General features: G+C 39.1%; 1 protein-coding gene across 1 annotated transcript in view; it reads right to left on the bottom strand.

Moving 5' to 3' along the window:
• Adamts19 (ADAM metallopeptidase with thrombospondin type 1 motif 19) overlaps positions 1-14,261 on the bottom strand; it is a 209,084-nt gene that overhangs the window by 38,145 nt on the left and 156,678 nt on the right. Inside the window, exons 17-18 of the mRNA XM_052742227.1 lie at positions 9,056-9,213; positions 4,974-5,127 (exon numbers count right to left, since the gene is read on the bottom strand). Coding sequence (XP_052598187.1) covers positions 4,974-5,127; positions 9,056-9,213 — 312 coding nt within the window. The remainder of the gene's footprint in view (positions 1-4,973; positions 5,128-9,055; positions 9,214-14,261) is intronic.

The following is a 14,261-nucleotide window of genomic DNA, read 5'->3' as shown; positions in this document are numbered from 1 at the left end:
TATTATTTTATAATATTCACTTAAAAATTCCCATTTTTGCTCTATAAGAGTACTTACAAACTGCACACAGCCGGGAGGTACTGCACCATTCTAGGGATTGAAGTCATGATAAATTCATGACCTGGAATTCAACTGGACCATTAGTGCCACTATAGACCAAAATACATGTTCTCATTAAGAAGCAGATGAAAGGACAAGCCTCTCCCTGGGGCAGTGGCCAGATGTTAAGCATCACTAGAGCACTAATAAACTTGGTTAAAATCACTCAGTGTCAACGATAATTTAAATTCCTATTGTAAGTGACCCCTTTGATGCTCATTTTCCTGTAAATAAGCAAAGACACTGGTGGATAGGGAAATTTGAGTCCCTAATATTATGAAAGCTGGTCACTCTCTTTTCTGTCTTTGAGCAAAAGTTCTAGCACTCAGCCATCCAGACTACCCTTATGACAGCATGGACATTTTGAACATAATGTGAATACCATAAAGAGACACAATGACCTTAACTGTTCCGCTCTCCTAAAATGAGAAGCCCAGCCAGGACTGTTTTAAACACTTTATATTGACTTTTTGATATCACCAGGTTTAGTGAGCTCTAGGCCACCCTAAGCCATTTCTCTATGTTAGAAGGGCACATTTTCCCTACTGGCTTAGTGGAGGGACTGCTGTTACTGACCAAAGGACAATGTCATGATTGGAGCAAAAAAAGAAACCTTCATTTGCATGAGAGTCTGCCGTGATTGCTGAAAACACTAATTCTCTTCATAGAGAATTGTCCAACACCCCTTGTGAGCTAGCCTAGGAACACCCTTCCAAGGAGGCCCCCTGTGGCACTGCAATGTTAGACCTAGTAGAAAGACTCTCTTGAGTGGTCAGCTCTTACCCACTTTTAATAGAAAAGGTCAGGAAAGACCTAGCAATGACAGACACGCAGCTAAGGGGTCAAGCCGCAAAAGCAGCAGCCTGGCCAGATGCAGTGTCAGCAGCAATTGGAGGTCTCAAGACTGTCAGCCAATGGCAGCGGCCATATGCTGTGGATGTCGCTCTGTATAAATAAAACACTGACTGGCCAGTAGCCAGACAGGAAGTATAGGCGGGACTAGGAGAGAGGAAAAGAGGAGGAAGGTAGAGGAAAGGGAGACATTAGCTGCCGTCCAGGGAGCATCACGTAGAGGCAGCAGGTAAAGCCACGGAACACGTGGCGACATAGAGATGAACAGAAATGGGCTTTAGTATAAGAGTAAGAGCAAGACAATGGTAGGCCTGAGCTAATGGCCGAGCAGTTTAAATAATGTAAGAGTCGGTGTGTTTATTTTATAAGTGGGCTCCGGGACTGGCAGGGCTTGGCGGGAGCTGGAGAGAAATTCTCCAGGTACAGCCATAGAAGCAACAGGGAAGGACCTGGAGTAGTTGTCTCCTACATGGCAGCTATTGACAGTATCTGGAACAAGAAGCAGTTGAACAGTTTGAGAGAGCAGCCGCAGCAAGAACAAGAGAGACAACAGCAATAGATGGGATGCAAAAAGGTGGCTGAAGGATAGAAGGCTATAAGAAGTCACAGAAGAGAACTGCAAGTCCTGGTCACTAAAAGAGTTCCAGGGAACTGCTAAGTCTTTAGAGCAAAATGTCTACTAGTCCAGGCTTAAATGCTGTAAACACTGAGCATTAGCCATGATGGAGGGACTGGGACTTACTAATTGTATTGTTTACTCTTCTGTTGCTGAGATAAGAAATTTTGACCAAGGCAACTAATAGATGAGTTTATTTTGGGCTTATGGTGTCAGAGGGTTAGAGTCCATGATGGTGGGGTGGAGGTAGCAGGCAGTAGGTGGCTGAAGCAACAGCCGAGTGCTCATATCCTGAACTGCAACCAGGAGGCAGAGGGGGCTGCCTGGGAATGTGTGGTGATGTATTGTGTCCCCCAAAATACTGTGTCTCCCAAGAAAATTTGCCTGGAGATCAGACAAAAAAGCCAGCCACTATATAGAAGTCAGACAATAGTAGCACACACCTTTAAATCCTATCACTTGGCAGGCAGGGAGGGATCTATATGGAACTCTGTGAGTTCAAGGCCACACTGGGTACAGAGCCAGGTGTGGTGGCACATGCCTTAAATTCCAACACTAGTTAACCATGGAGGTCTGTACAGACAGACAGGAAGTGACAAAGCTGGCCAGGAAGAAGAAGTGATGTAGCTGGACAGAGAGAGCAAATCAGATGGCAGAACAGCAAGGCATATAGGCGTGGGTAGACAGGAAGTAACTTCTCTTTGGAAGCTGTGGAGTTGGTGAGGTGAGGTTAGCTGTGGCTTCCCCTATTTCCCTGATCTCTCAGGTTTTCACCCCTATATCTGGCTCCATGTCTTTTATTTAATCAGACCGTTTAGAAATTCGTCTACAGGAATGCATGTGGTTCTTAAGACCTCAAAGCTGTCCCCAGTGACATTTCCTCAGCAAGAACTGGGGACCGTCTATTCAAATGCCTGAGAATTTGGGTGACATCCCCTTAAAACCACCACACTAGAAGAGTAAAAAGTGCCACCACCAAGGCCTTCATAAGAGCACCTTCTGTTGCTGTTCCTACCTCCTGCTGGCTACCAGTTGCTGTCAGATGCTGAGAGCTATGAAATATGCCCAGGAGTAGCCCCTGAAGAACTCCTTGCTGACTCATGATTTGTAATCTGACCTAAAGATTCTCAGCCAGACAATTTGTAACAACTCCACTCTTCCTGCCTTTTTCTAAGTGGTCACTTCATATTTTTATTTTCAAAGCTCCTCTAGGTCCCCTGTTACCCTCACTCTTAGCAAAGTGGTCTTTGTGGAGAGAATAGACACAGCTGAAAATGAACAACTGTATGTCCCCAAACTGCTTGTTCTCCTGTGTCTAGTGATAGGCTGCCCACGGTTTTGTAAAGCCAAAGTAATTACTCATTTCACTCCTCCCCTTTCCATCTGGATACGGTTCCAGCAATTTCTCGCTCTATCCTAGCCTGATGTGCTCCTCTAGAAAATGCACATGGACCAACAAAGATGTGTAATGTGTCTTATTGGAACCCAAGACAAAAGGGACATCCTTTGACTTTCATCCCCTACAGCTACTGCCACATCTGCTTCTCTCTTCTTTCAGTGACACGGACTGAGTTAGAGTTCCTGTCTTTAATTATTTTTCTTTTCCCCTTTTCATAGGGTGGCTTTTGCCTTTCTATATGTGACTGTAACATGTGTTGACCACATTCACTCGCATTCCATTATATTGCCCCCTTCTCACTCTCATCAACCCCCTTCCTCTTGCTAACTCATTCCCCCTTTGTGAGCTTTGTGTGTGTGTGTGTGATCCAGTAAGTTTTATGAGCATCACAAAGATGAGCATTGGATAAGGGCTTCCGTACTGAAGCACGCTTACCTCACCAGTAGCTCACCAATAAAGAAATGCCTCTGCTTCCTCGGCAACCATTATCTGCCTGTGGGCTCTAAGGTAAGGATGAGGCCTCAGGAGCCCCTCCCTGTCAGGACAGCACATTGGTGAGCCCCCTTGGTTATTTTGCTGTAAAATCCATTCTACTTGGTCTTTGGAGCCAAACATAGTATTAAAATTAATTTTACAGGTTTAGCACTGACCTCTTTGTTTCACATCTAATAAAAAGAACACATCTTAAAACATGAATGCCAAACAGTTCTTCATCTCCATCGTTCCTTAAGAGGTTTTGGGAGTGGGTTGTTCTTCCCTCCTTGCAACTCTGGCCTCACTTGCCTTCCGGACAGCACTGTGACTTGTGTGGTTGTTCCCTATGTTGCTCGCTACTCATTTCTTCTCATCTCTCCAAAGTCTCAGTGGTAGAGTACTCCTAATGTCAATCTATCGCTCTATTTCATCTGAAGAACAGAAAGGTAGTTTTCCATCTGAAGACACACAGTCACTCTAGTCACTCTATTGGAACACCCCCTGTGTATCCCCTATCACCCACAGAAGTAGGGCTGCATGATGCACCTTGCGATTCTCCGCACATCCGGCTCTACTCTTGCTTCCCTGCACCCTGAGCTCTGCTCCACATTACAGCTGCAGCCTGCGTCCTCCCTTAGAGTTTGACTCAGCTTGACTTCTGTGGAGGGCTTTTCTGAAAATCTAGTTTAAGGGACACCTGCTCCCTCTCACTTTCCTCTCCCCTGCTTATTCTCCTCACTGTCTTATTTTAGTACTTAGCATATTTTCATACAGCATTTCTTTTATTTTTCAGTATAGTTTTATCTATCCTGCTTTTTTCTTTGCTTTGTGTATGTGTGTGTGTGTGTGTGTGTGTGTGTGTGTGTGTTTCTATATGAAGTTGATACTTGTCCATTCAAGATCAGTGATGAATTGTGTTGTAATTTTTATGGGGATTACATTGGCTTTGTAGGTTGCTTTTGGTAGGGTGACGATTTTTACTATATTAATCCTATCAATCCATGAGCCTAGGATATTGTTCCATATTCTGATACCTTCTTCAATTTCTTTCTTCAGTGTTTTAAAGTTTTTTTTTTTAATCATACAAGTCTTTCATTTGCTTGGTTAGAGACACCGTAAGATGTTTTATATTAGTTAAGTCTATTGTGAAAAGTGTTGTTTCTCTGACTTCTTCAAAGTATCCAGCTACGTTGCTGAAAGTGTTTATCAGATGCTAGTAGTAATAGAATGTACATCACAGCCTGGATGGTGTGTCTGAAACCTGGGGTGCTGCAAGCAAACACATTACTCTCTCTGCAATAACTACAACAACCAGTCTCATGGTTGTTATCTTCCTTTTCAGTTTAAGGAAGATTTTTTTTCCACAAAATAGATTAGATGTTCAGCTGCCATACACAGTGTAAGGAGCATTGTTTACAAACCTTTATGGATTCTGGAATTGTAAATCAGAGATTTTAGATCTATTGTAATTATCAATGGTGAATCAGAAAATTACTGATGCTTTGAAAAGATCGAAGTTTAAAGATTCCTCACCTCCTCCACAGGTGGCATTGCAATCCTCCCAGCCTGCATGCGTCCACATGAAGAGGGGTTCTGGATCCTTAGAGCTCTGGTTGTCTGGAAGTGGGTCTGATGGAACTGTATATTCATAGTGGAGACCATAATTCTGATCCTGAAATAGGAGTACCTGCAGTGTATAGAGTGATTAAGGAATATGATTTAAACCAGAGCACATTCAATGACAGAATCTACAAATATGTTGATGCTTAAAAATACCAATAACACAATGAACATATACCCTTAATTCACAGAGACATTACTCTTATAATGTCATATGTTTTTCAAAGACTGGAGTGTCACCTGTGAGCTAAACATATCCTGATGAATGCTCATTTGAATGAAGCCAGAGACACCTGATCATTTTCTTTTGATTTGGCAGACCATTATTTCCCAAAGCATGATGACAATTTGGTGTATATATGTTTTCCTGATGGCAAGATATAAAATAAACTGGATTTTCTACCCTTATGAAAAGAAATGATGGAAAGAAAGTCACTGAGTCAATAAGGGGTGTGTTGTCTGGTTGTATGCCAAGTTGACATAGCTAGAGTCATTTGAGAAGAGAGCCCCTCAATTGAGAAAATGTCTGCACCAAAATGGTCTGCAGGCAAGACTATGGGTGCATTTCTTGATTAATTATAGATGTGGTAAGGGCCCAGCCTACTATGAGTGGTGGTACCCTGGCAGGTGCTCCTTTATTGTATAGGAAAGCAGGTTGAACAAGTTCAGAGGAGCCAGCCAGTAAACAACACTCCTCCTTGGCCTATACTACACTTCCCATCTCCAAGTTCCTCAAGCTTCAGTTCCTGCCCTGACTTCCCTCAGAGACCTGAGAGTTGTAACCTGAATTAAATCCTTTTCTGTACATGTTGCTTTTGGTCATAATGTTTTATGACATCAGTAGAAACCCTATCTAAAATACAGGGTAAGGATGGAGACCGGAGATCTCTATTAATAATGGCAGTGTGATTCTGAATCACTAGAAGGGCAATGTTTTTGTTCTCTAGATGTTTACAGTTTTGGCAATGTGTATATTTAAATGGATTTTAAATAAACATTAATAGTAACAGCACAGTTACACCAAAGAGTTTAGTAAACTATAATGGGTCAATGGGCATGACTTTGAGTCTACACTGTGCTGAGCCACAATTAGGGGCCATTTTGGTTTTTACTGGTATTCAATGTTAAGGTCAAAATGGGATTATCATGTATATTATGAAAAATAATGTACATATAATATACATAATATATACATTATATACAACACATGTATCTATGCATATATTTTAAACAAAGGAAAATAACTGAACTTTATACATTTTAGAAAATTTGTTCATGAAAAATGTTAAAGAATTATATGAAATGTCATGTCTATGGAACTGACAATTTGTACAAGCAGTTGGCACATTAATTTTTACATATATTGTTAAATTATGTGTTTAGGGAGGCATATTTGGTTATAATTATAGGTGATTCAGAGTTAACACAACGTGAAAAAATATTTAAATGAGTTCAAGATTAAGTATGAATATTTCAACGGAATTTTCCTTACTTTTTCTCAGGTTTTGTTCAACATATTGAAAGGAGTGTTACAACGTATTTGATGTGTGTGTGTGTATTATGCAACTAGTGTATTGACTTTATAAACATTATCTAGATGATATAATTAATAGTTTTTTTTTTTTTTTTTAAGTTTTCAAATGTGAAACCTACTGGGTACCAAGTCAGACTATTTCACAGTACTTATTTTGGCTTAAATATTTCATCAGATGCTGCCAATTTTAAGGTACTTTCAACCTAATAAAAAAAAAGGAGCGAAAGTTTTCATTTTTTATTGTTATGACAATACTATCATGTAATTTTAAATTTGGTGAAATGATTATACTAATAAAAGCTATTTGCCACCCTATTTAATTACATGAAAACAATCCTGTTTTCCCACATGAGCGACCTTTTCAATGATGGAATTTCAAACTGCATTGAACGTCTTATGCCACTTAAAACTGAGTGACTGGCCACAGAACCATGAGCTCTTTCATAAACCATTTGACTTTGGCAGAATCCTTTGCAAAAGGAAAGTTTGAGCATGCTACAGTCAAGGGCACATATTGAAGCATGGCAGCAGAGGACATTGCCTTTCACGTCAGTACTAGTTTTCAATCTGCAATAGTCATTAAAGAGAAATATCTCAGAGGTACAGTTTCCTTTGGATTACCAAATAAATCCAGGTCACACACATACCTTCTTTTGGACCTAGTTCACTGAGTTAATTACGATCCCTGATTCCAGGAAAAGCCTTGGCAATTACTAGTCAGATTAAGGGCTGTGCTGCAAGAAAAGTCTCTGACTCTGGAATCTAACATATACTGTTTTCAGACTTTAAAGAAAGGTTCGTTACATGTTTCAGTCTTGTATTGCTCTTAAGTAGGTTAAAACTTACATATGGTTATAGAATTCAGGCAAATATGGTAGTGTTTTCCAATATCAAATCATTAAAAATGCTTGCTATTGATGTTATTTTACACCATTCAGTCAAAGAAGATGCTAAGTAAGTATTTTTCCCCACAATATAGATACTTTCTGTTTGTTTCTCGAGACAGCACAGGACAGAGAGAATCTTCTAATTGAAATTATCATAGAGGATGCAAAAGAACTGTGAGGAGATGCATAAAATGTTTATTCAAAGACTATATGTATTTATGAGCCACGACTTATACAGAAAAGACAGAACTGAACACCAATTTCTCAGTGAAAATAAAACCATGTTTGACAACAATGCACATATTGTTTAACCTTCTTACACAGGGTGACTGTGTGGATTAGATACTTTGGTCAAATGCAAAGTCCCCTGGTCAGCTTCTGGTCCACAGCATCCAGTGGATGGTATTATTTATACTGGACAGAAAGTACACACACTGCTCACTTTGAAGTGAATTCCTGTTGAAGCAAATGGACTGTGCTTATATAAAGCCTGGGCATTTGAATCATGGTTTCTGGACCTGCAGCAGTGATATCAGGGAGAAACTGTGGGAAATATGTGACTCTCAGGTTTTGACCTAAATCAACTGCATCAGAAGGTACATTTGAAAAGAGCCCCAAACAATAATAGGTCATCAAAATAAGATAAGCAATGAGCCACTGTGTGATCTGAATCTCTGGATTCTGGAAGAAGCAATAGAGATGTCTAGAGCTAAAGAAAGACCAGTTAGAGTGTTAGAGTGGTTTTCTGTGCATGGGTGTACAGAGAGGTGCTGAGGCCTTTGCATTTTATATATTTTTTTTGCCACTAGAATAAAAACTCACTCTATCCATAGAGTCACTCATTTGAGCACTTCACCATCAGCTCCGAGTGCCTTGAAAAAAGCCTATGAACAACCAGTGACCAGGACACAATCACACTGCTCTAGACCTTTCCCATTTGACTCTCTCTTGACATACATTTAGTCTTTTGCTACATGGTGAAGAACATTACAGTTCCAAACAGTGCAGTGTTCATAGTTTAGAGTAATCCATTAACTTAGAGAGACACTAAGGAGACTGAGCGTTCTCTTAACGTGCATTTACCAAGTCCCTCTTCTCAAAGCAATGTTATCAAAGGTAAATTCTACAGACGTAGATGAGTCCCATTAAATAGATATGACTTGCTGGAATCTCCATGTTATGGCTCAGTCTTGTAGAATACTCACTCTGGTTAGCAAGTGATGCTTTTAGGGGAAAAAACGAGTTCCTTATTCTTTGGTGATTGATTTCCACTCTGAGTTTTTTAATTTCCTAGAACATTTTGCTCCACTTTTAATAATTACTACTTTTAGATACCACGATTTAAAGTATCTTAAAGTTCCTACAAATATCGTATCTCTTAAGTCCTTTTAAATGCTGATCTGACTATTCTGATTTTAAGAACAGATAGGGGAGAGGAACGAAGAGGGACAGAGAAAGTGAGGGGGAAAGAGGAGAGAGTGAAGGAGAGAGGGGGGAGAGGAGAGAGAGGAGACCAGCAATTTCTTTGCCATGGGAAGCTAATTTCACAACACTACCCTATTTCTTCCTCTTACCAGGAGATGTAAAGGTGTGGTTGTAGGACCTTTGGCAGAGATCTTCTCCCACAGGCCCCGTCTTATGTAATGGACTGTAGTTCCAGCTAGATTGAATGCTCCAGAATGTTCTATCTTCCAGTCACTGTTTATCGACTGTTTGCTAGCATCTCGGAGAGCTATAAAACAATGAAGTACAAGATGAGTGTGAACAATGCTACTGATGAATATCCTCTGCATTATTTTGTTAAAAGCATTTCAATGTATCTTCCTACTCTGATACAAACCATAAGTCACTTGCCTTGTTGGTACTGGTCAAAAGAGTTTTCAATCATCTACTATATCACCACCAAAAGTTGTTCTGAGGCTTGTATTCCCATCAATACAAGCAACAACCTTATTAAAGTATTGAAATTTACTGCATCAATCTTCTCTACAAAATAGTTCTTATCCTACAATATCATAAAGGGAAGTTAAAAAAGCATACATAGTCTCATTTTTATGAGATCAATGTTTAATTGTTAATCTTTGTTGAAAGCAATATATTTATAGAAACATCTCAAAACATTGCCAACATCCATTAAAACCAAAAACTGGACATACTTTAGACAATATCAGAGCTTTTGGAAAAAAAGGAAAACTACTAATGGATTTGCTTATATTTATAAGGTTTAGCATTTGCTTATATTTATTTTAAATTATATTAAATATTTTGAGAAATATTTTGTCTAACATTGAACATGGATCAATATTTTCCTACTTCCATACTTATATTTCAGGTTACAATTATCAATTTACAGTTCCTGCAAATCTCTAATAAAAATGCCTTAAACCCCTTGGGGTTTATGGAATATGATATTCAGGCTCTATTCATGTCTTGGCTTTCAACGTTTCCTAGAAAATGGCATACACATGTACATGCAAATCCACCCGATTGATTGCCTTAGGAGTCACTTCAGTCAGAACCAGGAGTTTGTACATATCATGTTTCTTGACTTTTTTTTTTTAAACTTCATTAACTTAAAAAAATATATATTTTTTAAAATCTTGCTTCTGGCCATCAGTGGAACTGCTCTGCTTTTCACTAGACAATGTACGGAGAAACAGTTTTTAAACTTTGGATGATGGAGGGTGGAGCACAAAGTTGGTATAAGCTCTATGATTGCTTAGCTGTCTTCCTGAGGATATTTACCAGACCCCTCACTGGGAGGTTGACCTTATACAGGGCACAGACTGGGAAGGCTTCACGGAGAGGGGGAGGCACAGAGAATGGAGTTCACACTGGCTAAGAGAGCAAGCATCTGTTTCATGGAGCACTGGAGAAGAGTGAATTACAAGAAGAAAAAAGCCCCCAACGCATTCACAGGGGACCTTTGACCTTAGAGCTGAATATTCAGCTTCAAACAAACAGGGTGTGACTTGAGAAAAGAACAACTGCCGAGAACCTAAGGACTTTTAAACTTTTCAGCTCAAATCGGTATGGAGAAAAGTACAAATTCTAGGTCATTCCAAGGCGAGTTGCTTTTGAATATAGAGAAGCTAAACAGGCAGGTGGCCAAATAAATAAATAAAATAAAGATTTAACAGAACTCATATCAAAACAACCTGAGTCAATTCTAACAAAGCTTTAAAACAGTCTCAAGATATGTAGCTGATCCAGAAGCAAATTAACTCTTTAGCAATATGAAGTCTATACTCAGTAATAAAGCAAATGTAATACAGCCACTCATCCATGCGATGTTAACCATGTTCACCACCCAGTTAAACACTTGCTGGGGATGTGGCCATCACAAAATTGACATCAGGAATAAAATGAGATTAAATATTAGAATCTTAGAGATAGTGGAACTAGTGAATTAAGTCTCTAAAGATGCATACACATTTATAGGAAGGTATGTAATATTGGAGAGCAATGGGAGCTGGAAAATATTCAAATCAAATGTTTTAGAACAAGAAAACATACCTTAATGAACAGGCTTAAGAAAATATTAGACAAAGCTCAGGGAACAGAGACCTGATGAGCATGAACAGAGCACAGTGGACATGTGGGAGCCACCATATAGGTAACACTGGAGTGACTAGAATTTCAGAAATGGGAACAAGGACATACAAAGTATTTAAAAGCACAGTGTTAAAATGTATTTTACATTTTCATAAAAAATCTCCAAATACATAGGTCTTAAAAAGTACAAGGAACTCGTGAAGAAAACACAAACACACACACACACACACACACACACACACACACACACACACACACACACACACACACAAAGCTGCATAGGTAACATAGTGATTGGGAGAACATAGTTTAGAGTGGCCAGAAAGAAAAAAAAATGTTACTTGTGTTAAAAATTGCATAAAATGTAGTTGTCATCCCTTAACAACGAAGCTTCCTTTTGCAGCAGATGGAGACCATTACAGAAATCCCAAGTGGTCAAAATACTGAGAACTGATTGTTGGATGCCCAACACCAACTGAGGCATTTACAACATAACACTTACATGTAAAGTTCAGGGACCATCAAGGCAGAAGGGGAGGGAAGATAACAAGAACCAGAGAAACAGGAAGTTTGTGAGATTGTGTTTTCTACATATGACAGGAAAGCTGTAGTCATGGACTCTCAATAATATGGCTGTGTAAATAAGACCCGTGCAATGACAGTCCAGTTGAAATCTTGCAAGATTCCATCTCTGAATGAAGGGCTAGAGGCAAATAATGACTGCTGAGTGTCTCCAGGGACAAGCCGCCATAGCTTATCCAGCCTTACATACAAATACATACAAGGTTCAGCAGACTGCACACACACACACACATACACACACACGCATACACACACACATACACACATACACACACACGCATACACACACACAACTCTTAGATGATATACAAAATTTATTAAAGTTATATAACAATCTGAAATTTATAATAAAGCATCAAAATGCATAAAATAACAACTGATTTAATTGCACAAGAGAAAAAATTCCATACATTTTTGATATCTCTTTATTCCTCTTTCTCTAACTGATTAGACAGGAGGAATATCTCTAAGCACGTGGAAAACTTGAGTTAGACTGACAGGATTGTAGCTGGAAATTTCAGAATAACTCCTTTAAGCCAAAGGTGATAAACCAAGTCTTGATTGACACCTGACTGAATATATTCTTTTATCCTAAGACTTCACACTGGAAACACTTAACAGAAAACTTACATACATTTCTCAAAATAATTGTAAATTATGTGTATTCACACATCACTCATAGACCCAAGCAGAAACCATAAGGTACTCTGATAATAACTTAAACTGAAAGTGCATTGTGGAATGCAGCTAGAATTTTTGTAGCTCTAAAGTGTCACAGGAGGAGAGAGAGAAGCTAGAGATCTTCTGTTTTCATCTGTAGCAGAGGAGCAATTAAAATTAAAAAATGGAAAAAAATGACAAAGGAGTAAATAAAACAGAAATAAGTAAACAGTGGAAGCAACCAGTGACTCTAAAAGTTGGTTGTCTGGAGACTAAATAACTGATAAAACTTAAGTTGATCAAGTAGACAAGGCACAAGGCAACAGAGATAGAAATTGGAGTCCAAACACTGTCCTGGGTGATGGTGCAATAAGAAAATATCAGAAACAGCTCTAAGCCAACCATTTTGAGAAGGCAAATAAAACAGATTATTCCCCACAGAAAACAGTTACCAAAACAACCTCAAGCATCAAAGAATATATGAAAATATAAATTCTCATTTGTAATATCTATGTGGGAGGTTCCATAAAAACAAAACATGGCATATATTAAAAAGAGAGATTAAAGGCTTTCCCAAAATAATACTTCAATGTTTAACCATCAAAGTAAAACCGTTACTAATTTTAGACAAAATAGCTTAGGCAAAAGAGGGAATACAGGGTACTTCAAGTACACTAAAAATGCTATTTGTTGTATATGTGTAATACATCTAAATGCATTACTGCTTTACACTAATCAAGAATACTTACTTGACATTATACATACTCAGAAAATTGCATTTTTATATGTTCTGGGAATAAGGGCTTTTCGAAGCCAAGTGAAATTATTCTCTCTGAGATCATAGCTTTTCCCTTTACTTTCTTAATGGTTTCCTAAAGAGATAAATGAGCTTGTTATTTATGAAATTCTGTTTATATTTTCTGTGTGTGATACAACTTTTATATTGATTCTGTACACTCTTTTTCAATGTGGTGTTTGGTTCGTGGTGTGTATTTTCTCTCTGAATTCTGGGTTATTTTTAATAGTCTATTTGTTGAATTACTCAAGTCTTTAGAGGGCTGGTTTGAAGGGGGGTTGTTTATAGAAAGCGCTTCCCTTAGCACATGTCAGTGATATTGATACTGCATAAGACAAACAGTCCTGAGGGTCTGTGGCTTCACAGTTAGATGAAGTGGGTGAAATGCATATGCGGGCTTGCTGTGCATTGCAAATTCTCAGGGAGGTTGATTTTCCGTGTCCACCTTAGACTAATGTTAATGTAGACACCTCCTCCCTTTCTCCTCTCATGTATCATTAACATTCCTGCCCCTCCATCACTCGAAACTTGGAATCCTTTGAAGTCCCACTTCAAATGGAAGCCTCCTGTGAGAGTTATTCTGCAGCATCCTTTCCTTTATTTTCTGCCTACAGCGTCACCCTGGGTCTCAGAGTCTGACACTTCAGTTGCTGGATGAAGGCTTCAGGTGGCACTTCAGCAGGCTCAGCGTTCGGCTTTCTGTCTTCACTGTGGTTTTGGCTTTTTCGGACTTCCTAATTTCCCTCCTGTTCAGACACGTTACAGGCTAATATTTTTCCTTTCAAGTTCCCTCCTTGCAACCTGACTCCACATTGTGATGTGATTAGGAAGTGGGGTCATTGTGAGGTAATTAGAGTTGGCTGAGGTTATTAGGGCACAATCTTCATAAATGAGATTAGTGCTCTTGTGAGAGCCCTGAGAGACCTTGCTTTCTCTTTCTCTGCCATGTAAGGACACAGAAGTCGGTAATTTCCAGCTCATAAAAGGGCCTCATCAGAACCCAACCATGCTGGTCTCCTGAGCTCAGACATCCAGCCTTAAGAGCTGTGAGAAGTAAAGTCTATTGTTTATAACCCACTGGGCTGTGGCTCTTGGTACAGCATCTTAAAGTAATCAAATTAAGCGGGCAATATTAAAAGGGAAGGTTGTTTTATCTTTTGCTCATTTCAAATTATTTTTAGTGAGAT

Source organism: Peromyscus californicus, unplaced genomic scaffold (assembly GCF_007827085.1).
Source record: "Peromyscus californicus insignis strain IS unplaced genomic scaffold, ASM782708v3 Scaffold_17__1_contigs__length_78620276, whole genome shotgun sequence".
Taxonomy (NCBI): Eukaryota; Metazoa; Chordata; class Mammalia; order Rodentia; family Cricetidae; genus Peromyscus; species Peromyscus californicus.
The sequence above is the reverse complement of the archived record's forward strand: the minus strand, read 5'-3'. Positions and strand labels throughout refer to the sequence as shown.